The sequence below is a fragment of the Diabrotica undecimpunctata genome, chromosome 9 (assembly GCF_040954645.1).
Source record: "Diabrotica undecimpunctata isolate CICGRU chromosome 9, icDiaUnde3, whole genome shotgun sequence".
NCBI lineage: Eukaryota > Metazoa > Arthropoda > Insecta > Coleoptera > Chrysomelidae > Diabrotica > Diabrotica undecimpunctata.
The window spans coordinates 30,397,719-30,425,448 of NC_092811.1; the positions used below are offsets into that span (position 1 = coordinate 30,397,719).

Genomic DNA, 27,730 nt, shown 5'->3' on the forward strand with positions numbered 1-27,730 from the left:
TTTGTATATCATTTCAAAAATATATATATTTACACACATTTACAATTTTGCAATCTAAAAGTAAGGCACTTTTGACTTCAACTTGTTTTAAACATAGATGCCTTAAACTTACATAAATTTCATTAATCTACTTCTCAGTATAAGGAACAAACATTTAAAATGGATATAATCAGATAAAAAAATTTGATAGACTAGACAAATTATTTTCTAAAAATTAAAGATACCTAAACTAAATCGTGTTACAAGGAGAAATAGTGGATGATTAGTAAGGTAGCCCTAGTTTTTATTTACTTCGGTCACTTTTGAGTGAATGGAAAAATGTTCCATAAAACAAACAAATAATAATCATATAACTTTATCTAATGTCTATTAGGTTAAATCTAGTGGTAGAGCTAAGCGGTTTTTAGAAATTGTACAATTTTCGTGATCTCTGTAGGTTTGTTGAGTATTTCTTTAAGAGGAGGTTTCAAGTCCAATGCTTTATACAACTTGGTGAATGATTTGCAGTCGGTGAGGGTGTATAATATCACGGTCAGGTAAACATTGCAATGGGGGCAAGTTGAACGAGCTCCTGAGGACATCAAGAAATCATAGATAAGTTTGGTGCAGTTAATTCGAAGTCTTCTAATAATCGATACTACTCTTCTATTTAGGAAATGCAGGGAGAGATGACAAATAATCGGTTGGACTTCATGAAGGGTTGTTTTGCTCTTTTGTCATAAGTTTTGTCAGGTATCCTCTACTGACTTTTTGAAAACGAATTTAAGAATGTTAGCTAGTTGACAGTACTATGGTTGTCTATACTAGTACTATGGTTGTCTATACTAGTACTATGACAGTACTATTTTGTCTTTGACAAAATAATCTGCTGTTTCATTTCCAGTAATTTCAGTATGAGAAGGTCGCCATATGACAGAAACTGTTACATCGTGAGTAGAGAGATTTTGGTAGATGTCATAAAATTTTTTGAATCAAGGGCGGTCAGTGAAAATTGTAGAGTGAGAATCTGTATAGACGGCAATATGTCTGTTTTGATGGGAGATGGTTTATAAGATATAAACCAGCCTGCTAAGTGTATCGGAGGTGATCTTAGAATATAAAACCAAACTTAGGAAAGAAAAGAGAACGACCAATAAAACTTACACAAATAAAGAATCCAGTAAATGTTGAAAAAATTATCATGTCACCAACAAACGACTGATGAATATTCTACGAAACGTTAGAATTAATAGAACAACGGTCTCACAAAAGAGGCAGACAAACGTCAATTCGTATCCAAAGGAATTGTCGACAAAATCATAATGGGTGCCTAAAAAATATTTGAGCAAACATACAGCAGCATGCCAACTTGTTACAGACAAGGAAGCTGTTTAAAAAATTAAGATTATCATATATAAAACAACAACTCATTGGTAACAGGTACAGATGAAGTGGTTGAGGTGTGGCGTAACCATAGTGAACAACTATATTTAAGTGATGCTAATAAAGTTGTGTTCCTGCCGCGCATATCATTATATTATCTGGTGTTGGATACTGAACAAGCGAATTATCAGCGCTTTCTTTTTTGTGGAAAATATGGTTGCACAAAAGTTTTTAATATTTGAAACAACGTTTTATGGATATGGAATCGCACAGTATGTTGTCCACCATTTATGACCTTCCAATTCATAAGCGACTGAAGTTATTTATCCAGTCAGATTAATATTCAGTTCATTATGTCAGAACTATGATGTAACGGCTTAACGATAATCTTTAAGCCATTACATCATAGCATTCTCGTTTTAACAGAAAGGTTCTACAAAACCTGTCCAAGAGACGGAAAAGAACTTCGTGCACGAATTCGACAGGTCAGTGGAAAAATTATCCTATAGCAACTAAGAAATATAATTGGAAACATAGTAAGTAAGATACCCAGATGTAGGCCTAAAGTACCTTTTGCAAGAGTCCATTTGTCCGCTGTTCCATTATACACTGTGTGTCAGCCAAATGGAATAAATTAGCTAATAAATAAATGAGGGAGTATTCGAAAAAACGGTCGAACACGTCGATTAGTATTTATAGTTGCGCATTTATTTCCATAAAAACTTTTTATACGGGGTGTATCAGATAACGGTGGCCAATACCAACATGCTTATTTTAAATAGAACACCCTGTATATTAATTAATTTTTATATTCCTCAGGTCATTTTAGATATTTTTTGAATACCATGTCTTACACCTATCTTTGACTGTTTCGGTCTGTTTTAAGCACTCCTTTTTATTGATATGTTAAAAAAAACAAAAAATTGTTTACTTTGGTTTAAAACGCAAATGTTTTATTGTTCCATGACAGAAGTAGTTATCAGTGCTATAGTCGTTTGAATTTTATTAACCGCAAGCTAGAAAAATGGTACATTTAACAGAAATGCACAAAATTACATGGACATAATTATATGGATATAAGACACGGACGCAAATGGAAATAGCTCGTTTATTTCACGAAGCATTTCCTGATTTGCCGAACATATCTCAAGGAACAATTAGTAAAATAAAGAAGCAATTGCACGAGCTGGGCCATGTTAGAAAGGTAAAACAAGAAGCTGCCAAAGCAATAAGTGAGGATACCAAATTGACTGTTATGCTTGAGTATGAGGAACACCCACATACATCTGTTCGAAAAGCAGCCCCAGTACTCGATATTAGCTATTCATCGGTTATTCGAATATTACAAGAAAACAAAATGCATCCCTATAAAACTATACACACTCAGGAGCTCATGGAAGATGATTTTGATAGAAGAACGTATTTTTGTAAACAAATGATGGCAATGTTAGACAGCAATGTGATCCAATTAGAACATGTTTTGTTTTCTGATGGGTGCTCCTTTACTCTTCACGGTCATGCTAATCGGCAAAATTGCCGCTATTGGTCCAGGGAAAATCCTCACTGGATGAGAGAAGGCAATACTCAATACCCTGAGAAGGTTAACGTGTGGGCAGGAATTATTGAAGATTAGATCATAGGTCCCTTTTTCATAGATGGCAATTTGAATGGTGGCAATTATTTAGCATTGCTCCAAAAATAATGTAGTGCCAACGTTGGCCAACTTTTATCCTGATTCAGGAAACCCACAAGTTCCAGCGAATTTGATATGGTTTCAACAAGATGGAGCACCACCCCACTACCAAATCCATGTCCGGTAGTACCTCAACCAAATATTTCCAAATCGGTGGATAGGAAGGCGAGGATCGATGGAATGGCCACCACGATCCCCCGATTTGACGCCATTAGACTTTTTCTTATGGGATATGTGAAAAGTATTGTATACAAAATTAAACCCACTGACTTAGCTGACGTACGAAGACGAATAACGCTTGGGATTAGATCGATCCCATCTGAGATGTTGAGTAACGTTAGAAGAAATTTCTATTCACGATTAGGGTGTTAAAAAGACGTTCGTGGGGAGCATTTTAAACAGCTTCTACATTGACATTATTGTTTAGATTTGTATTATTTAGAAATTTTTAAATATGTTGTAGCGACTTGTGGCAAATAGATAATTTTCTTTTCTAAATGAGAATTTTTGCATTTTACTTATATTTCCGAAGGAATCTAAAAATTAATTAATATACAGGGTGTTCTATTTATAATAAGCAAGTTGGTATTGGCCACTGTTATCTGATACACCCCGTATAAAAAGTTTTTATGGAAAAAAATCCGCAACAATAAATACTAATCGACGTGTTCGACCGTTTTTTCGAATACTCCCTTATTTATTTATTAGCTAATTTATTCCATTTGGGTGACACACAGTGTATGTACTCGAGGACTAGGACTATTTTAGAAGCCATGGAGGAAAGAATACAGCCATTCGAGATGTGGATATACCGATTTACCAACCAAGAAGTAATCAGAAGAATTAATTATCAACCTGACCTGCTGATAACATGTCGAAATGTCGAAAACTACGACATTTTGCACACATTATGCGAAACGAAGGAAAATATAGGTTGCTTCAGGTTATATCCAAGCGACAGATTGATAACAAGGTACTTGAAGAATAATTAACAGGTTTGCAATCCTGCGGAAATGGTTTGGAGCAACATCAACCGAGCTATTCCGCAGCGCAAAGTTTGTATTACCTTGAAGGTGGCCCGGATCGGGCACTTATAAGAAGAAGGGCTGATACTGTCGTTGAAAAGAACTTGAATCGAGTTTTCAAATGAAGTATTGGCATATCTTCTTCTTAGAGTGCCATATCCCTACGGAACGTCGGCGACTACCATGCTTATAATATTTTTATACTGATCTCGGTCTTGCGCTACGTGTAGCAATTGGTCCGCTGTCAAACCTGTCCACTGCCGCAAATTCCTCAACCAAGAGAGTTTCTTCCGTCCTATCCATTTCTTTCCTTCGATTTTACCGTTGAGAATTAGCCGAAGGAACTCATATCTTGGTCCTCTGATTATATGTCCAAGATATTCTAGTTTACGCCTCTTAATAATATTTAATAGAGTTCGTTGATGTCCCATTTTTCGAAAAACTTCTTCGTTTCTGGTTCTGCTAGTCCATGGAATTTTTAGTATCCTTCGATACAACCACATCTCAAACGCCTCGATTTTATTCATGATATCGGCGTTTAAAGTCCAAGTTTCACATCCATACAAAAGTACAGACCACACGTAACATCTTGTAAACTTTTCACGGATTTCCAAATTCAATGAGTTATTGGATAATAGAGGCTTGAATTTTTGAAATGAGTTTCTTGCCTGTTCAATTCTACATCGAATTTCGAAGGATGGATCTAGATTTTGGGTAATCCAACATCCAAGGTATTTGAATCTCTGAACTCTCTGTAGCGGTTGTTGGTTTAATATCAGTTGGGTTGCGCCGATATCCACTTTACTGGTCACCATGTATTTAGTTTTATCGATATTTATCGACAGTCCCCAATTTGTGCATTCCATGTCAACTCTATTGATTAGCTCCTGCAGATCGTCGATGTTTTCAGCTAGAATCACAGTATCGTCGGCGTACCGTATATTGTTAATTATTTCTCCTCCTATGATAATTCCTTTTTGATCTTTTAAAGCTTCCCTAAATAGATTCTCAGAATACACGTTAAAGAGGGTGGGAGATAGTATACAGCCTTGTCTTACGCCTCGTTCAATACTGATTGGCTTTGATTCTCTGTTGTTGGTATTAATAATGGCTGTTTGGTTCCAGTAAAGTTTGGCAATAAGTTTGATGTCTTTCTTATCTAGTTGGATGCTCTGCAAGGCGGTAATTAGTCTGGTATGCTGAACGCGATCAAATGCCTTTTCAAAATCAATGAAGCACATATATACGGGTTTTCTTACCTCCCAACATCGTTGAAGGAGTGTTTGCATAGAAAATAGTGCTTCTCTAGTTCCAAGGCATCTCCGGAACCCGAACTGCTCTTGACTAATTATTTCTTCGCACTTGTTGTTAATTCGATTTAGGAGAATATGCAACAGTATTTTAACGGCATGGCTCATTAAACTAATGAGTCTACAGTCGCTACATTTCTTAACGTTTGGTTTCTTAGGTAGAGGAATAAAGATCGATTTTAACCAGTCCGATGGAATTTCACTGGTATCATATATTTGATTGAAAAGTACAGTGAGTTCTTTTATATTGTCATTTGAGAGTAATTTTAGCCATTCGCTGTATATTTGATCTGGTCCACTGGCTTTGTTGTTTTTGGCTTGGTGTCATTGGCATATGATCCCATTTAAAATAATTTTATAAAATGACGCCCGTCATTTTTAAAGATTACGTCACTAAAACGTTATAAAAACTATGAACAAGAGGCTTAGTTGTTAGCCAACATTTTTTTAATATAAACTTAAAAAGAGATCATTCATCATAAGTGTCCAGTCTTTTATTAATTTAACTTTTATGGTTCTAGAAAATACCTGACTGACGGACTGGTAGAGACAAATTGTGCCTCGTTGTCTCAAAACATATTCTAGTTTGGACGACATAGTTACTTTTAGTGTTACTCAACTTTTGCTGTTTTCAACATGGACATAAAAGAAAGGCGAGAAATAAACAGCTGCGTTCCAGATTGAGAACACAAGAAAACTACTACTTGTCTGCAAATGAGAGACACAGTATACCCCAGCATTTACTATCAAGGTAATTTCAATTTACATATCGTTGTTATATTTAACATTCTTGACTGACACAACTTTATATTCAACAACAGCGACCGTGACTTAATTAAAAATTAGGGCAATTCAAGGAGTACTGTAAATAAATATTCTTATTCCGACAGTTAAGCATACAGTGAGCAAAAAACTAACATTATAAACTATTGTAACACAGCTTTTTTAATAAATTAATTTTATTCTATTCTGAAATCATATTCTATATAGTTTTTTCAAATACAAATATTCAAAATACTTATTTTATTAGTAGGTATGAGAGGCAGTGCATACAACCAACGAATATTTTCTTTTTATCAAAAACCTACTTTTTCGCAGTTGTGGAAATTACTTTCTTTGTACATATTTGTTATATATAAATTTGTTAATGAACAAGATGATATCGAAATAAAACTAACATTTATAGACGACGAAAATGTATTGAATTCTTTTTAACATTGACCTACATGAATACTGGACCACATATACTAGAAACTATGACAGGCTATACAGAAACTTATAATAAAGACATCGATGGTGTTTGTATAGGCGTACACTTCAACCCGCGACAAATGAAAGGAGATAACACTACAAGCAAAGAAGCGATAAATCAAATAAATAAGACGATCACAAAGGCAATAAGAAAAGACATAAGAAACTACAATGTAGAAAAAACAAAACAGGCAATAGAGCAAAATAAGAACATGAAAGTTTTGAAGAGGAGCGTACAAAAGGGGAAAATAGAAATTAACAAACTGAGAAACGACACTGGAGAACAAACAACGAACAGAGATGAAATATTAAGAATAGTCGAAGAGTTCTACACAGAGTTATATAGATCAAGAAAAAAAGATAACAATACGGAACCTCCAATTACACTAAACACTGGGGTATTAAACCAAGGATCAGATTTAATGCCCGATATAACAAAATCAGAAATCAAAGAAGCCCTGAAGAAAATGAAAAATAATCGAACCCCGGGTGAAGATGGAATAGTATCAGAAGCACTAAAAATTGGAGGGGATGTATGACTTGAAAAAATTAAACTACTTTTCAATATCTGCCTTCACAGCGCCAATATTCCAACAGACTGGAACAACGCTACTATGATTCTATTACACAAAGCAGGAGACAAAGCAAATTTAGAGAATTACAGACCGATTAGCCTCCTCAGCCATATATATAAGTTGTTTACGCGAATACTAGTTAAGAGAATGGAAAGAAAATTAGAGACTTATCAACCAAAGGAACAGGCAGGATTCCGAAAAAGTTACGGAACAAATGACCATCTACAAAGTATAAAAATCCTAATAGAGAAAGCAGTGGAATACAATAAACCTCTAGTTCTAATATTTATCGACTTTCACAAAGCCTTTGACACAGTTGAGCTAAGCAAAATATTACAGGCGCTTAAAGAATGCAGGCTAGATTATAGATATACTAAATTATTATACAAAATATACCTGCAGGCAACAACCACTGTCAGATTACATACTAACAGTAATCGCATAAAAATAGAACGGGGGGTTAGACAAGGAGACCCAATGTCACCTAAACTTTTTAATGCGGTGCTAGAACATGCTTTTAAGAATTTGGATTGGATGACAAAGGGAATAAAAATAGATGGAGAATATCTAAACAACTTACGTTTCGCCGATGATCTACTTATAATAGCTGAAGATCTAGGTATGGCAAGAGAGATGGTACAGGAACTCGTTGTGGCTACAGAAAGTGTAGGTTTAAATATAAATATCTCGAAAACAAAAATCATGACCAATTTGGTACCCAACCAGAACATCAGTATTGGTGGGAAAGAAATAGAACTCGTAGATAGATATAAATACCTGGGACATGAAATTATGATTGGCAGGGATAATCAGACTCATGAACTGAAGAGAAGAATCGGCCTTGGGTGGGCAGCATTTGGAAAACTGAGAGAAACTTTTAAAAGTGAGCTGCCCGCATGCCTAAAGAGAAAGGTATTTGATCAATGCGTCCTCCCAGTCTTGGCGTACGGAGCAGAAACACTTACCTTAACAAAAGCAGCAGCTACCAAACTGAGAGTCACACAGAGAAGAATGGAGCGGTCCATGTTAGGAATAACTCTGCGAGACAGAATAACCAACGAAGACATCAGGAGAAGAACCGCATCGAGAAGATAGCCAGACTAAAATGGAGATGGGTAGGACACATAGCCAGAATGACAGGTGGGCGATGGACAAAGAGGTTATTGGAATGGAGGCCAAGGGAAGACAAGAGAAGCGTCGGTCGACCACCTACAAGATGGACTGACGATTTAAGAAGACTCAATAAAAACTGGATGAGAGCGGCGCAAGATAGACGGGGTTGGAAACATGAGGAAGAGGCCTATGTTCAGCAGTGGACTCTTGAGGCTGAATGATGATGATGATGACACTTCAACCCAGATGGTTAAAAGAAGAAGAAAGGCATATACCCGTGTCGTAGTACATGTGATAACAACTAATTTATTAAAATATGATATATATAACGGATAAGTCTTTAATATTTGTTTTATTATTAATATAGTTTAGATGTTCTGTAGGATGAATGATCTCCAATATACATCTATCATAATTTGATAATTTGACTGTCTTTAGATAGTCATCTACATGTTCAGAACCAAAAGAATGATCATTTTCTAAAGAAATTCAAAATTTGAAATGTAAGTGATTGTAGAAGGAGAGCCACATTACAATAAAAGTAATTTGAAGATAATTCACATTAAACAACATTAGTCTTTAGCACTAGCGGTATATTAATTCTTTATAAACCAAAAATCTGGGTTGAACTGTCTAAATTTACATACACAAACCATCGGTATCTTTGATTTAAAGAATATGATTTTATTTTCATTCTGTATCATTTTAGTTTTAACTCTTAAAAGTGTAGCACATTTTAGAAGAGCCATGGGTACCAGAGAGGCGTCGTTTAAATATTAACGTATTGGTGCACAGGTATTTTGATATGAATCAGGACCAATTTGTATGCTTAATAGTCTTCGAAAAAGCATTCTATAAAGTCCAACAACACAAACTCCTAGAGGTATGAACATTGACGGCCGGGATATAAGAAACATAGCGAATCTTTATAAGAAGCAGACAGCAAAAGTTAAAGTAGATGATAAGCACTCTACATTTACATTTTACATTTTGATGAAAAGAAGAAGAATTGACAGACGAAGAAGAAAACGATTTTACAGAAAGAAGAATTGATAAAAAAAGAAGATGAGTTGACAGTTGTCATGACAGGTGAAGTCATCGCCGCCATCTTGTGACGCCAGAGTGGTAACGGAAGAGTTGTCCTACGCGACCACGAGATACTGTGTCTAAATTCCATGCGCAGTTTTGTGACAACTTTATAAATAAGCAGGACAGTAATGTGATAGTTATGGAAACCAATCTTTTTTCATATGAGCCAACTTCCAAAGTAAATGCGGAGGTAAACCTAATAAAGTTTGGACTGGTATCATACGTGCGACTTTTATGGAAGGAAATTTTATAGCTGACAAATATTTGAGTATGAATAGAGACGGAGTTGGTCTGTTTTGGATAAACATATCCAAATGCAGCAGATCAAAACTTACCGATTTAAAATATTTAAAATAAAAATATATATATAAAAAAGGTGACCTTAGCTTCGAGAGAAATCTAAGTAATTCTGCCATTCACTCTAGCACACCTAATTCCTGAAGATTGTTGTTCAAAGAAACCAGAGCATAGGAGAATATAGGACGTTCGAGATGCTAGAAATAAAAGAAAAAGAATGGCTTTGGTGTACAAACAACTTGCAGAAGAATATACTGACAACTAATCTAAAAAACACCCTAAATTTCATATAAAACGTTTTTTATGGAACCAAATATTTGATAAAATTGTTTAGTACATTTTAACAAATTTTGCCTGATTTACTTTTTTCTTCTTTCAATTAAATAAGTATTTTATATAATCTTTAGTAAGTGCCACAACTGACGAAAAAATAAACACACATTTTCAAACGATAAAACAACAAAATGACTTATTACGTCAATCTTCCAACATCATTAAATAATGTTTTTACCCGAATTTTTTACCAAGGCTTTCAATTATGCGCCACGTCAGTAATGACGTCACCATGTCATTTACGCGAATTTAACTTTTCCTACAAGAATCCAATTGTCTATGCTATTACCATACCAGTTCATTTTAAGCCTTTTTATGACGTAATTTGCGATATTTTAATGCAACAAATTCGAGACTTTTTCATAAGAGCATTCGTGCGAAAGGAGAAAAACTGTTTCAAAAGTAAACTGCCTAAAAACATCGCAAATGTTTCTGAATAGTTTAAAATGAACTGCTGTATGGATTGTCTGGGAAATTTTGTTTGATTTAAGACTGACAACATCAAAAAATGACAGCGTTAAGTCATACTAACGTCGCGAATTATTTTTGTTAATTTTTTTTACTCCTACGACACTTATTACATTCGTTGTTCAAATTATGTACATATACACAAAGAGCAATAATTTATGTCACCCAACAAAATCTAGTCATAAGTTTTTGGAAAAGCTTAAAAATCTAAAAGACCTTTTAGACCCATCCATATATTTTTTAAAAATTAGCGAATTAGAATTGATTAACAGGTAAAAAATTATCTGAAATATAACAAATACTCTTATTGGTAATCATATTAGTTTTGCCGACAAAAGGGTAATATTTCCCAATACACATCATATCGAATGTTTATTAAAAAAAAAAGATATTTAAATATCACGGTAATTTAAAAAGAACTTCAAATGGGAGAAGTACATTAAACGCAGATCTGGTAAAATATGAGGGAATTCATCAGATTTTATTACCAGGTCAGCACATAACAATTTATATCTCGCAGTAAATATAGTAGTGATTAAATTTGACGTCATTGTTTTAGTTGGCTAACTTGAAAAGTGTTAACTGTCATTTTTCTCAAGACATTCAAGATCATATTGTCGGACAATAATGTTTTTATCACATTTACTTATCACTCAATAAAAAGTAAGAAATGTGTTAAGATATAAAAGCTACGATGTCAAAATAGATAAAGACTGTAGTGTATGAGATGAAACCTATATAAGCAAATTAATAGTAAACTTTACAATCAGCAGAATGTAGCAGGCTTTGGTTGCCAATAGTAAAAAAAGAAGAGAAATAAACAACAAAAATATACCAACAATGGCAGCTATGTACGCCGTTGCTCCCGCTTGGCGGCGCTAGTGTAGTTGGGGGTCAACGTTATGACAGTTCGTGAAGTTTGTATATGGTGTTTTTGTTTACGATTTAATAAATAATAAATTATGGCAGAAAAATACGGATCTTGGACTGTTTGTGCGTTAAAAAACGAAATAAGGAGAAGGAATGCCAAAGTTACTGGAAAAAAGAAGCCCTCATCGAAAGGTAAACTATATTAATCATCTTCTTAATGTTTTATTTCTATAGCTCAGACCAAAATAAAAATATTTATGTTCATCTGAGTTTTATAGTGAAGTATTTGTATTTGGGTTTGAGCTAATACAGTCATGTAACGTAACAGTGGTGACTTCTTTTGTATGTTAGTATATTAAATTAATTTAATATAAAAACATACAATAGAAGTCTTTACTTCATTTTAATATGTTATACCTATGGCATACGGCCAACCACCCTGTTAAATTCTTAGTAAATATGGCTGCAACTAAATATTCCAGAAAAACATAAGTATTTTAACAAATACGTGCATTTATTGTCGGCACATATTTATCCCTTCTTATTGCTAGAATCCACTTTTTTCTCATCAGAATATCTTTGGGAAACCTGTGTCCTGATGTTCTCGAAGAGCACAAATGCACAACACAACATTGAGGCATTTTATTTTCTCAAATTAAATTCACACAGCCAAATAAACGCAATATTTACTTACAAGTAAATTGATTTGAAAAGTTGACGTGACCTCCAACTACACAAGCGCCACCTACGTTGAGCTTTTCAGATTAGCTGCCATTGATAGAAAATCGGAGTTATATCATCTACAATTATACACAATATGTATGCAACACACAATACACAAACATAACTACATAAACTCACATTATACCTACAAACAATTTACAAATTTCATGGAATATGAATCCAAAAATTATTATTTTTAGTTTGGAATAGGAAGAGGAAAAACACAATAAACTTCTAAAAAGAGGGCGTAATTAATAATAATTTATTGCATATTGTTATCATCAAATTTATCAAAAGCGGCTGTTAGATACCTTTATCAACGTGTGTCACAGGAAAATCGTTAGTTGCTCGGTCTATCTATTTCCTAATTTAATCGATTATAAAGACACATTTTACCAATACTTCAGAATGAGTTATGAAATATCTATTGTAAAAACTGATTTCAAAAAACAAAATACAACATCAAGAAACTATACCGCCGAAACCACTAACCGCGAAAATATTCCATTCCTAGTTTTCAGCGCGGTTCGGTGTGACATTTGAAATACACAAAGGCATTTAATTGGGGATCGTCATAGTATATTCCGTTGCCGGCTGGTTCCAAAATAAAAGAATTGCCAAATAGTGGCTTACCAAAAAAAAGATTTTCAACTAACTCAATAGAAGGAAAGCAACAAAGAGGTACACCGAGAATAATGTGGGGATGAAATACTGTGATGAAAAACTTGGAAATCTATAGAAACTACAGGTTCCGCATCGTCAGTATAAGAACATTAAACAAATTTTAATTGACGTGTAGATTTACAATATAAACACCAAATGTTTTGTAATAAATCTCCCAAATAGACCGACACAGATAGTATAAATATATTTTTGAAAATGCAAATTTTATCTAAACATAAAAACACTGGAAGTCATTGGAGAACACTGGGACACTATAGAATTCTGTATAGAACTAAGAAAACTCAGGGTATGCGATAATTGTTTTGTAAAAAAATCGTCTATACTGAAAATCAAGTTTCTTAGAAGACAAGTAAAAGTAGAAAAATAAAATTTATTTTGTTTATCGGTAGCCGTTATTTTCTCTTATTTCCGGCAATTCTTTACACTGAAAAGAAGCCTAAAAATTGAAAAGTTAGATGAACAGTTCATCTTTTGCAAACCACTTATTGTAGAGGTCACTGAATCCCAATATGAAGTTAATTTTTAGATGGAACTGATTAGTGATCTCTGATCACTATGAATATTTAATTTAACATTTTTTTTAATTTGTTATATCTCAAGTACACAACAAAATTGAGAAAGAAGTGGATCAGAAAGAAGAAAATGCTATTCGGTATCTGCAATTTTATCTCTAGTACGTAAGTTATGACCCTCGAGCATTTCTTCACACTAAGCTACTTCTTACACATGAATTATGCTTTAACAGATTCTAAATAACTAATTTTTAAATATTTCGATTCTAAAGATCGGTCTTTCTTTCGAGAAGCCACTACACAGCAACTTCTTAACATAAAACTTAATATATATATTCTATATACCTCTCAATTTGCTTATCTAGTTTAAAATCTGACTAGAAAAAATCCAATTAACTTTTCCAAAAAATTCTACATATCAGATTTCCATCGGGTGATTTTATATCACATTTTAACGTTACTTATAAAAGTAGCACCATTACTATTTTAAAAATTTTAATAGTTACAGTAAACATATTCAGCTATTTTTTTTAGAATGGTTTACAAAATGAATTACAAGATCAGTCATCGTTTTTTGAAATATAGCGTTGACACTTTAAAACAGTTATTGACTGTTTTACATAGAATCTTAGAAATACCGAAACTTCCATGTCAGTCACACAATCAACCTGATTTTAGTGTTATTGTCATATAAATACTTAAGGAGCAGGAGCATATGATGTAAAATACGTATTTTAGAGAAAATCTGTCTCATATTTGTCCAGCCTACTTAACTTACATGAGCTATAATAAATAAATGAATAACAAATAAACTTCTGGATAAAATTAATGAACCACAAATATTTTTACATAACTTTGAATTAACGTAAAACTATTCAAGTGTAGGCTTTCTCTGATATTTCAACGTTTCGACAAATGCTGTTTTACTTTACAATTGCAAAGGTAAACGTTTCTTCAACGACTGCGCCATACATTGTTAAAGGCGATGCGGTCGCAACTTTTAGTTAGAAAACATAACTGTTAGCCGAAGACATTTGAATGTGGAAAGGAGTAGAGGAAAAGATTGGTATTTGATTGTTGTACTTCTTACTAAAAATAGACTGAGCCCTTATTCAGAATTTCTCAAATCGACAAAATTCAGTGACTTACATCATAAGGTCTTGTAGAATTTACGTTTTCAAACACAACATCGTCAGTTTCCTTAACACAATCGATACAATTTGAAATTTTCACACCTTCCATTTATTCATGATATCCATTACAGGATTTTAGAACCCTGTACCAGCATGGACATGTCTAGTGGATGTTTTTGGAGTCACTTGGTAGTCTTAAAACAGTAGCCTCGCTTTCACCTCAACCATCTCCTTGCGTTAATGAAAGATATGGTCGACTGCCTCAGGTTCCCTGCTGTAGAGTCTGCAGCTTAGGTTTCCATAAAACAATCCCTTTGTATGCAGGAGTCAATCAAAGTGCAGAATCAATTAAAAAAGAAGTTTGCAACAGTTAGTCTATTTGGGCTATTGATAGTGAGAGGTACGAATTGTGTTGCATTTTTCTGACAATGAATCTGTCAAAATATTCCCCAGATGAAGGCAGGCTCTCTCAAAATTTTCATTACTAGTGGTTTGCGATTACTACAATAAAATCTTCCCTATTCTGCGCCGCTCTTAGTAACTGTAAAACGTTCAGGCCTGTCCAAGCTCTGATATTGCGATGCTATGACATTGTTCTTCTGTCTACTTCTCTTCGGCCTTTTATCTTCCCTTCAATTCTGATTCGTAGCAGGTTAGTCATTTCTCATTAAATAGCATAGGTACGAAATCTTAATCGTTTTTATGTTCTAATTCTCTGGTTATGGTATTTAATATTCTTCGATTCGTTATATAATTATATCCATGATATTCTAAGCATTCTGCTTAGTATATTTCAAGGCATTTCAAAGGCCTCTAGCCGTTTCATGTCATTTAACTGTAATGTCTAGGCATCAATTCCATACAGACGGACTGACCAAATGTAGCTTTTAATAACTCATAATTCGAATGCCAAAGCTTAGTTTTTGGTTATAGATAACTTGCTTCTAATTATTGTATGTGTTCCTGGCCCACTCTATTCCGTGTTTTTATTTCTATATCTGGATTCCACTTATCATTTAGTAGTACTCTTAAGTATCTGGGTCTGATTTAGGTCAATGCGACAGTTTTCATCGATTTTGCTAAACACAGGGCACATGGCACACATAATTGCTTTAGCATCTTTTGCCTATCTTCTTAATCAACGCCTGTTTGAAATCGATGTCTCTCTCTTGTCGAGGATCGTAATTTCTTCCAATATACCTAAAAATTTTCTCCATTGGGTCTCTATCTTCAGCTGCTCTGAGAGCTTTGCAGAATGAGTTGCCAGCTGAATTCTTAATTTGGTCGAAACATCTAGTTGGTGATCGTCCTCTTGATCTTCTCCCCGGAACGTTTCCAGAAACAATTAATCTCTGCAAACTATCGTCACCTCTGCTAACCACGTGACCAAAAAATTACAGAATATGTTGCAGACAAATTGTAGACAGCCTTTTTTTAATCTCGAGTTGGTTTAGAATGGAAACGTTTGTCCTATGAGCTGTCCAAGGTATGCGCAGCATTGTTCTCCAGCACCACATCTCAAAGGCATCAATTTTTTGCGAAGAGTCCAAGTCTCTGCCCCATATAGAAATATTGAGAATACAAGGGCATTCACCAGTCTCATCTTGATATTTTGAGAGATAGATCTGTCTTTCCAAACTTCAGTTAGCCGACTCACCGCATTTTTGCCATACCAATACGTCTCCGAACTTTTGCTTCACAGTTACCATCGTTAGTTACACTGGACCCCAGATAGACAAAACTGTCCACTATCTGGTATTCCTGTAACATGTTAGTCAGTTGAATAGTGTGGAGTCTGTCGACCACCATTATTTTTGTCTTAGCTTTATTGATTTTCAGACCAACTTTATTGCTTTCGTACTCAACTCTTTGAAGAAGATTAAACATTTCCTGCTCATTTGCTGCTATAAATGTAGTGTCATCAGCAAATCTTAAATTGGAGATTTTCCCACCAGCCAATTACTCTACCGGCCCATCCATCTAAAGCCATCCTCATGACATGTTCACCATAAATGTTGAATAAGTCAGGTGACAACATGCATTCTTGTCTAACACCTCTCTCGGTCTTGAATTATTTTGAGAACTTCTGAGCTAGTCGTACTGTTGCTATATTGGACTAGTACAGATTTTTAATAAGTGTCACCAGGTGCATTGGTGTACCCATTTCTATTAAAATGGACCACAGATTTATCCAGCTAACACAATAAAATGCCTTTTGGTAGTCAACGAAGCATACAATCATAGGTACTTGAAATTCTCTAGAATTTTCAATGACTTGTCTCAGGTTCAGGATTTGTTCCCGTGTACTTTTACCCTTTACAAACCCCGCTTGTTCCTTAGGTATTTGGTAATGTACATAGATTTTTAATATGTTTTTGATGATATGCAACAAGATTTGCTATCATGTATTAGTGACAGTGTGCGGTAGTTTTTACATCTGGTACTAGTTCCTTTTTTGTGTAGCGGGATATAAATTGAGGTACACCAATCACATGACCATTTTCCTGAATTCCAAACAGCAACACATATAGAATGGATTTATTTCTCTTTAGAGATTTAATTGCATCTTTGACTTCAGCGAGTAAGACAGTAGGTTCTCTAGGGTAGTCAGAGGGCCACTGATTTTCTGCTGATACCTCGTTATTTTTATATAGCTTGCCACAGCAGTTTCGCCATGTTTCCAATATTTCGTCAGTATCGGTCTTTAGATTACCTCTATTACAGACCACGTTTGAGATTTAAATTCTCTGATAAGGAGTTTTATCTTCTGAAATAAATCCCTCGGTTCATTTCGATAGCCATGCTCCTCTATCGCTCTGCATATTTGAGAGATGTAATCAGCTTTGTCTTTGAGGCACCGTTTTCTGATTTCTTTCGATAACGCTCTGTATTCATCGTTTGTATTCATCTCATATCTAATCGATATACAGATTGTATTTTGGTATGTTATATCCAAATGTTTTTCATGCATACCTCTTAACATATGTACTTGGTATACAATTGATATTTTTGGTCTGTCTAATAGTAATATTACAAATTAGAGGTGTTAAAATAAAAAAAGCGAAAATGAAAGGAAAAACTATTCTTAGGAACTGGAACTGTAAGAAAAGCGTCTTTTCTGAATATAAAGAGAAATTCTACAGTTTTGTCATGTCCAACAATGTTTATGTTGCACCAGTTTCTTATATCTCTAAACCATGAGTGTCGTTTGAGACCTGGTACATTCCGACCTTCAGTTTTGCCCATTAAAATGGTTTTTAAAAGATTATATTTGTCGCCTCTTAAAGCCAGGTTCCTCCAAACATCGTGTTTTTTAAAATAAATTTCAGTACAAAAGATATTTGAAAATCAAACTTTTTACAGGTGAATGTACATATATTAAACTACTTATTGTTTTTCTTTTTTTCAAAATGGCAGCTCTGAAAATTGCTGCCCAACCTCGTCCAGTTTGTTGGTGGGTGTCATCATTTCTTGGAAACAAATCATGCGAAAGCAAAAAACAAAATTACTTCATATTCTGTATCGAATTGGCTATGGTCGGTACTACAATGAAACATTTTCACGCAAAAAAAAACAAAATGGCGAACTTTTGAATTTTTCGACCTTTTTTGCCCCTTTGTTATAACCTTTTTAGATAACAATGAATATTTTTGGTTGTAGTACCGACCATAGAGAGACATCTAATGAGTAAAATACCGTTTGGTTCCTCTTGATAAGTGCAATAGTTTCGAAATACCTGTGACACCCAGTTGAAAAAACGTGGTTTCGAGAAAAGCTCATTCAAGTAAACAGCTGCTGTCATCCGACGAGGGCCCTGATTCTATTTCATTTCGATGTCGAAATTTAAAAGCGACTACGCCATGACAGTCGCAATCGCTAGCGATTCTCATTCATTTCGATTGTAGTTAAAACTGGGGATATTTACTTTATCATTTTGACACTGCTGAAAATTTGGGTTGGCCCTGTTGTTTATTGGCTGCACTACGCTTGTTGAATGTTTGTTTTGTTTACGTTACGTGAACGTCTTTTTTTTCTTGTTTGAGTTGTTAAATCATAAATAGTGGCCATTCTCAATTATATTTTGAATTGAAAGAAAAGGTGGCAAGAAAAAAAAGGCGATGTGGGAGATCCTTAAGTTATAACCACTAAGATTTCACTTAGTGGTTATATTCTAATATATTTTTAAATTTACTGCAGCTTAGTAATACTAACCCTAAACATTTTGGGTATCCTAGAGGCATAAACATCTTCTTCCAAATATGGTTCTAATACCCTTATTAAATAATTTGTAGCTTGTTTATTAAGCCGGAATTGCTGCCTAAATTGAGCATCACTTAGTGAAAAAGAATTTTGGGTATCCCGTAACATTCTTCTTATCCTCCGTTATGAGCGTCGGATATCTATCCTCTCTAATTCCTCCAAAACTAGCAAATGTCCGTAAAACACAGCCATATTAATACTTTTTGCCTCAGTTTTCCTTGCAAGGATCAAAACACCGCCTACCTAAACTGAACCTAAGTTCACTTCTCCCAGTCCAGTCAGTCATGTCAGATTAATTTCGACTCGAAATTAAATTTCAACCACTTTCTTGAAGTTGAAATTAATTTCGATAAATCGAAATTTAGTGACGTCGTTTGGTTAGTTCAGCTGAAATCCACAAGGTTCGCAAAGTCGCATTTCGACGTCGCCATATTAATTTCGACATGTTTTGAGTCGAAATCTCAATTAGAATCAGGGCCCAGATTGAGTGGCCGGATTAACCGCTTGGAGCACTCCGCTCTTCCCTCTTCTCCACCTACTTTGAGGTCTCGCGGGCCTTGGTGATTATTTCTATAATATTCCTATAAAAGAATTTTCTAGCAATTTTTGAAAAAAAAATTTTTTTTTTCAAAATCGCTTGGAGAAACCTGGCCTTAAAATATGAGACCTTGCGCTGTTTGACGATGTTTAAAAGAAAATCGTTTTACTAATCGAAATTGCATCAAACAACTTCAGTCTTGGACTTCGTAGGTATCAAAATACTGATTTTTTTCGACATTACATTCAAGGGCGTAACATAAAATTTGACGGAACATAATATGAATGATTTTAACAGGTACGATTTTTTTGCAACTGTTACAATGGCAGATACTCCTACAAAAATTATTAGTTTGCAACTCTTATCAGAACACAATTTTTGAGGGTAGAATAACACTACACTATTTTCAATTCAGCAATGTTGTAATTGAAATGCAATTTACTAATCAGATATGAGGGTCTAACAATCGTGATCAAAATCGCAAATGTACTCGCCATCGCGGTATCGAACACGACCGTAATCTCCCTTTTAAAACAAACGAAAACGATGACTTACCTTGTGTCAACATTTTAAAAATATTCTCGAGTAACTACACAAATTTGAGCTGAAAAAGGCATATCATTATATATTAAGGCAGCTAGATTGGACTTTGGTTACATATTCAAACTTCACACAAATGCGTTTTTTACGTTTTTTACCGATACAAAATTGCCAATTCAACGTTACATCTCTTTCGCAATATGACGATTCGACAAAAAGCAAATAAAAGTACATAAACTGTGAATGTTTAAAGTCAGTTTTTTTATATTAAGGCTGTTATTCTGGAGTAAACACGATGACGATTCCAAATATTTAAAAATGTTTTAAGGGGGTATGTTCTCGCCGCAGTTAAAATGAGTGGCATTCAAATAAACTAAAGTTAACAATTCTTTGAGTAGATGTCAGCACGTATATCATATTCTAATATTTTATTTTTCCCGAAATTTAATTCTCTGAACAGCTTTACAACAGTATTCTTCAATGTAAGTTGATATTAGTTATTAGTTGAAGTTTCACAAATTCTAATTTTCGGATTGGATAATTGGATCATTCGATATAATTTTTGTATCGTATTGTTGTTTATTTACTTTTGAGGTTAAGTTGCTGTTTTGATTTTGAGTGTTGTTTTTTAAGTTTTATAAACATTTGAAATAGTGTATACCAATCTTGTTTCCTAATATTGATTGACTAAATATTTTTTAATAATTCCTATTATTGAAAATAGATGAAAACATCAAACAGTGTATTTATCGTACTATTCGCTCCGTGCGTGACCATGGTAGGGGTACCCTGAAACGATGCCAGCGTGCGTAGCGGCGAAATATGACAAAATTGAAATCTTTTTACGCATAAATTTTATTAAAAATGTGTGCAAATACATGTTGCGTATTTAATTGTGCTAATAATAGCAAAAATAGTAAGTGTAGTTTTTATAGGTTCCCAAAGATTACATATAAATTAGAGAAAAGAAAAAGATGAATCCGTGCTAATAATATGAAAAAGTAAATATCACATAACCTCATTTTTATACAATTGAAATAGGAAATATTTAAATAATTTACCTTAAATGATATTTTATAAGGCTTCAAGCTAACTGCAGAGTGCCTGATGACTTTAGCTTTTATATCATAACTTTTACTATTACTGTTTTTAATTATATGCTCTTTCACGTGAAAAACTTGATTTGCCAGTACTAGATTTTTCCCTTTCTTTTCCGTTTGGGATTACAAAGATATATTATGATGAATTTTGAGAAACCCAGTTTTTAATACTACATTTATTTTGTACATAAACTGAAAAAATATAATTAAAAAGTTAATTATTAATAATTGTCAATTTCGCCTGTATTTAACAATGTCAAACATATGTCATATGTTTAATCTGAAAATTGGTAGGTCCAAAACTGTCAGATGAAGGCGGTAGGTGTCGCGTCAGTCACGCACGGAGCGAATACACCTTTTTAATTAATTTCAAACGTTTACTGATTTTTCAAATCAAAATTTAATAAAAATAATCATATTTTTCTTCATTCTTTTTTGTGTAGAAAATTATGATAATAGGAAAAGCTAATATAATATAAACAAGATTTTACTAATCTCTCTAATCAATAACAAAACCTTTTTATAATAATTTGATGACCATGGTACTTCAACAAAAGGGTCTTTTTGATAATGTACCTAAGGGTAAAGTCTCACTAATAGATACAAAACCTTCATTCATTTAGAAATATTTTATTACTTATTGTATTTAGACAGCTTTCAGACGGCATTTCTTAATTCTTTACCTGCTCAAAAATATTTATTTCAAACTGATAAAGAAATTTGTAATTGTTTGAAATACAAGTAAATAATGAACAAAAAAGGGATGATGCTAATTCTCAAGTGAATGAAGATTGAGTTACTTTTTATTTATAAGAAGAGTATTTCTATGAAATCTAAAATATGTGAGTCAGTTGAAAAACAGCGTCACTACAATAATAATTTTTTTTTCATATCGAATTTCAAAATGGGGGAAATATTTTCCTCAGAAAATTTCAATAATCTTTTTCACTTACAAAAATATTTAAATGTACTGACTAAAATTAATCGATCATTACATAATATTGTTTTGTCTATAAAAATTATATTTGCCAGAAAGTAAATAAAACTGGAATTGTTTTTAGATAAGCCCCCCGTGACATGCTAGAGCTTATGTAATCTATGTATTATATAAAAACCAATATAATTCCGTAGTAAGCATTTCGAGACATTTTATGTCTTGTTTGACTTTCAACCATGATTATATAACGTTTTCAATGTTTTGGAGATTTTTCTTAATTCGGCAAACGCGCATCTGTCTGTAGTCTGTAATACATCACTGCTGCTTTTTATTAAATGACACGTGAACTTATTTTCCCATCTATTAAGTGACAGACGAACTAATTTCTCACTACCAAAATGAAAACTTGTTACCGTAATATTAACAAAATTCATAATTTGCAGATTTTGAATTGTAAATTTATCTTTAGGTACAGTTAATTTAAAAATTATGGCAGCATGGATAATGAACGTTTGCTTAAAATAAAAATTTTGAATAGTTAATCATTTAATGTAGTTATTTTGTACCTAAGTTCAAAAATTAATACACAAGGCCAAATTTTAGGCAGGTTACCAAGTAATTTATGACATGGATTCATTTAAGTACAGTTATGAAAAATTTACTGCTTTCTTTGACAATTTTATCTTAACTTTAACCCTAATAATTTGACGGTTGTTTTGTAAAATGCACACATAGACATATAATACAAATAAACTGAGTGTTGCAATATAGCGTCGTTCCCCCAGTGCGATAGAGAAAACTGATGCAAAGCTCTAATGGGCCGGGTTTATCGACCACGTGACTTTCCCATTGGTCATTTAGGTCAAGTAGTCAAATAATCCAGCTCATTCGAAAGAGATACAGAGGCTGCTTTGTGTCCGTCAGTTTTCTCTAGTTAAATTGCAATGGCCCAGTCTATTTGTATTAGTTTTTTTCGCGGAAACAGTCCCTGACTGGTTTCTGGCTGATTCGCATGCTCAGTTCTGCTTTCAAGCGTTCGCGGTGTTAAAAATCCGGGCCTTTGACAAAGAGTTCGATGTTCGCGGAGCGTTTCAAACTGGTTCATGATCACTCCATTTGGTTCATGGATTAGAGTGCGGATTTTTACTTAACACAAGCGCTATAGAAACTAAATTGTCAGATTTTTTGTTTGTTTTTTTTTAATCCTTACGTTCTACATCTTTAAATACATATAATAATATAAATAATATAACTAAAACTATCATCTTTTTAGCGATATAAATACATAAGACTAAACAGTAAGCATTTAACATTTTATTACATTATAAATATGGAACTGAAAACAGTACACATATTTATCGGTATTAAGGAATTATTGTTATTTACAGATGAGTGATCATTTTACATCCAGCGATGAGGATTTAGAGGAAATTCTGGACGTTCATTGATATAAATTTCATTCCCGTAGACATCGTTCCGTCTTACTACACTACAGTCCATCTAATTTACAAACCGTTGCACATCATCGGCGTCATAGCCCGTGACGTCACATGATACCAACACGAAATATTTAGGCGGTAGGTGTGTTCTTTTTTAGAATCACTTTGCCGAGTACACTGGCATTACAGCCACTAGACATATTTTATTATGTACGCGTAGAAATAATATTTAAAGATTTCTATTAATGTTAACTTAATGAAATACACAATAATATGTTTCATTTAATTTGTATAAATGCATTACAAAGCGTTTTTATGAAGAACATTTGTTCGGAACACACTGTAACTGTAATCGAACAAAGGTGAAATTTTGGCATAAATTGGTAACACTTATTTGACAGTTGCGGTGTTGACACGTTAGTTTTGTTTTTATTATTTACTATTAATTAAACTATGTTGTTTTTTAAACAAGCGGCTCAAATTGTTTTTAACAAGATTATTTTTTAACTCTTGTTTTGTTTCTATTTATTTACATTAAATATTAATTTATTTTGCTGTATACTGTTGTTGTACACTTTTGTAATAATTATGTGACATATTTGATTTAAAATGGATTCAGGAATTTTTTATACTTTGGCAACTATGTCAACTTCGATCTCTGACGTAGATAATGACGTGCAACGGTTTGTAAATTAGATGGACTGTAGTACCCAATTTTTTACTTACACATTTTGGCAATATCGTCTTTAAAATAAAATTTTGTCAAACTTCTGTGTTCCTCCTTGTACATATAAACAAAACAACGTGTTGATGTTTTGGGGTTAGAAAAAGTCAGAAACGTCCAGAAATCGTTCGCGGAGAATTGACTGTTAAAAATTAGTAACTAATCGCGCCAGCGCACAACATTAATCCCAAATCGGTGCGAAATTTATCCAAAACTAGTCAGGGACTGTCTCCGCGAACAAAACTATTATATGTCTATGGATGTACATATTTCCCGAGTATTCTGGAAATCATCAGCTAACCTTACTTTAAATATCTCTTCTATATATACACGAGACTTTTCTCTGAAAATATTTAAATTTAAAATCTGAAAACTTACACTTCCGCCTTAGTCTAGGTGCCAGTTAGATCACCATGGCCTTTTTAATTCTGATGGGTCCACCCAAAAAGTTTTTTTTATGTATTTTTGACTGCTGATTACGAATTTCGAGGGTGGATTTCGGTCCGAATAGTCAAACAATTTAATTGCTTATAAGGCTGTAGCTCGTAAACTAAAAGAGCTGGATGGAGAATGGATCTCAATAATCCCGGGCTTATTTTTCTTCAGACGTATACTATTAACACACATATATATATATATATATATATATATATATATATATATATATATACAAGAAATGAAATACTAGATATTATTGAGTGTCGATATAAACAAACAACACAGTTTATTAGGGCCGCAGTCAGAAGGATTGGCCGGGATGTTACAGAAACACTCTTTTGACTTTTGGTCTAGCTTTCGGAATTGTTTTATTCCTTCTTCAAGACACTGTAATTAGAAGAATGTGTAAATCTTTACAATATATCACAAATTGTCAGTGCAACTTACCAGTCGTTGAGATTATTTGTATAAAGCTATGACAGTCAACATTAAAAACACACATATAAAATATAACATATAAAATAATGGACAAAATACATTTTAAAATTTAGTTGATAGTAAAAATTTTGTTTGTGACATCTTTTAATGGTGTGTTTTGACTGAGCCATAGAGAACAGAAAAAAAACAAAAATAGTATGATTAAAAAGTAATTAGGAGTTCTTGCTGTTATATTAATGGAAGTAGTACATTAAACCTGTCTTGATGGTATGCAACATGTTTTGTATGCAGGTGTATTATGGTGTGTATATGTAAAAGTAAATCTTTATTTTATTTTTGATGTTTTGTCAGTAAGTAAGAATAAATGTTGTTCAATTTATCTATGTCAGACTTTTCATTTATACAAGACGTATTGGATTTTATGAAACACATTTCCAAGAAAACACGTTTTGAATATTTTTTTTCCTTTGCCAAAATACAGGAATCTGCGAAATTAAATTCATGTTTTAACGTTAATGCATGTTCTGTGAGCGCACATGCGTTTATTTTTTTGGTTTTTATGTCGCTGCGATGTGAGATCACTCTAATGTGAAAATTACGAGATGATTCTCCGATATACACGTTTTTACAATTGGCACACGGTATAGAATAAACAATATTCATAGAACATTTTGTTCCTGAGAAAAATCTTTCTAAGCAGTTTATACGCGGAAAGCTCATTAGGTTCGAATACAAAGTGTGGGCCCTCAACACCCCATGTGGCTATTTAATACCCTTTGAAATTTATCCATTACGAAATCCCCGTGCAAACACGGCTTATGAAGCACTTTTCGGTAAAGCCGCCGTATCTCCTGTGCAAATGATTGAAGAACTAGGGAAAAACGGAAGTATCGATACAATTTTTATTTCGATAATTTATTTACTCGGGCCAATCTATTGTACACATAGAAAAATAATGGATATAGTGCAACAGGAACCATCAGTGACAAACGTTTACCAAACGTTTACCAAAGGATGTAATCTCGAAGACAAAAACAAATTAGTTAAATGGCTCGGGGCGCTATCTGTTCTGCATTAGAAAGAACTTGTGGAATAATATACGTCCGATGGATGGACAACAGTATTGTTACATTAGCAAGCACTTGTTTTTGCGTGTCACGAACTAGACCTGTTGAAAAGTTTTCAAGACAGGAAAAAAAAAACATTGTGGTTCCGAGGCCAAATATTGTTTGACAATACAATAACAATATGGGTGGCACTGATTTGGTGGATGTATCTTGCTATTGAATTGCCATTCGTTCCAAAAAATGATATTGGCATATTTTTACATACCTAGTGGACGTGAGCATTCAAAATGTATGGACGTTGTATAGAAAATCTGGTCGTAATATTTAGCCAATTGGAATTTACACGGGCTATTGTTCAAACGTATCTGATAAGATATAAAAACTCACCGAAAACACCAGGAAGAGTGTCCGCAGTTGCAGGAAGTGACTCTCGAATTGGAGACATTAGATAAGACGGATGAAATCATTTTAAATCATCTGTACCAGAAAACAAAAGAAGATGCGCAGAGATTGGGTGTTCAAGTCGGGGGAGAACAATGTGCAAATGTGACGTGGACCTTTGTATTGTCTGTTTTCGCAATTTTCATACAAAGTAACTCTTAACAAACATCTATCGGGTTCGCGCCTAGTTGTCCCATATGGGAACAGGTTTTTTCTGTTATTATTTTATTTACAAACAATTTTCTTCTTAATTTTTGTACAGACTACCTTTGAGAGACTTGTACAGACTAACAATTTTTAATAAATTTTCAAAACATTCAGAAACATCGTTCAAAGTGCATACCCACCTTAAATTCTTTCCGATACTATATATGTCAACATATATTTATTATTTTTACTAATATCTATAGATCTTTTAGTTTTTTCGTTTTTTACACAAAAACTTTTACATACATTTCGCTATGAATATAAGCAAAAAACACGAATTCTCTTTCTTTAATAGAATTCCACGGATGATTTGTAGCTGCAGGTGCAAATTTACAACCTAATAAGCAGATTCGGTGACTGATATACCAGTTTTATTGCCAAATAATAGCCTGGTTATCAATATTTATACTACGAACACGAACGATTAATATCTACGTTTTGTTGTTTTAAAATGTATCATGGCAACAGTGTTTACTCCAGAATCTTCTTTTCTTAGGCAATTTGTACGGATAAAAAAACACAAAAAAGAAACACAAAGAAATATACCTTTTCAACACGGAAAATCTTTTCTCCGTTCGAATAATAGTTATAGCGATAACCGGGGCTTTTGGCAAGATGAGCGGGCCGTCACGTACGGCCGCACTCGAACAAATCTGAACTCAAATGAACGGGGTTCCACCCCTTCCAGTCACTAACTGTCACACATAAACCGGCCCGCCTTGGTTATCGTTATCGTCTAGGTTGATCTTATTGAACGACGTCAGACCACCGTCATCGAAGAATCGTCTAAAAGTGAACTCGAAAAAGCCGTGGAAGTAGTTCGAATTGTCGACCAGCTCGTCCGAGTTGTTGGAATCTATCGACGTCGAATTTCGGAGTTTGTCCGGGTCGATTGGGTCGAAATTGGACGTATCCGTGGGGTATTCTATGCGTGGCTTATAAGGCGCCTGTTGGCGTCGAAGGCCTTTCTCGAAATCGATGTCCTTGAAGAAAGGATGAGATTTCACTTCACTAGCATTTTTGCCGAGGCGCTTTTCGGCACTACAGCACAATTTTAATATTAGATCTGTACTTTCAGCTGAGAGGTTAGCTTGTTTCGGAATTTGCAGGGTGGTTTCCCAATTTATCACCTAGACAAGTAAATTGATATAAAACAAACAACA

At 33.8% G+C, this 27,730-nt stretch overlaps 1 protein-coding gene across 2 annotated transcripts in view; it reads right to left on the bottom strand.

Annotated features, from left to right (window-relative positions):
• wts (serine/threonine-protein kinase warts) overlaps positions 1 to 27,730 on the bottom strand; it is a 63,330-nt gene continuing 35,600 nt past the window's right edge. For both annotated transcript variants that reach the window (XM_072543081.1, XM_072543082.1), the window contains exon 11: positions 1 to 27,697. In XM_072543081.1, the coding sequence (XP_072399182.1) occupies positions 27,266 to 27,697 (432 nt within the window). In that variant the 3' untranslated portion in view covers positions 1 to 27,265. The remainder of the gene's footprint in view (positions 27,698 to 27,730) is intronic.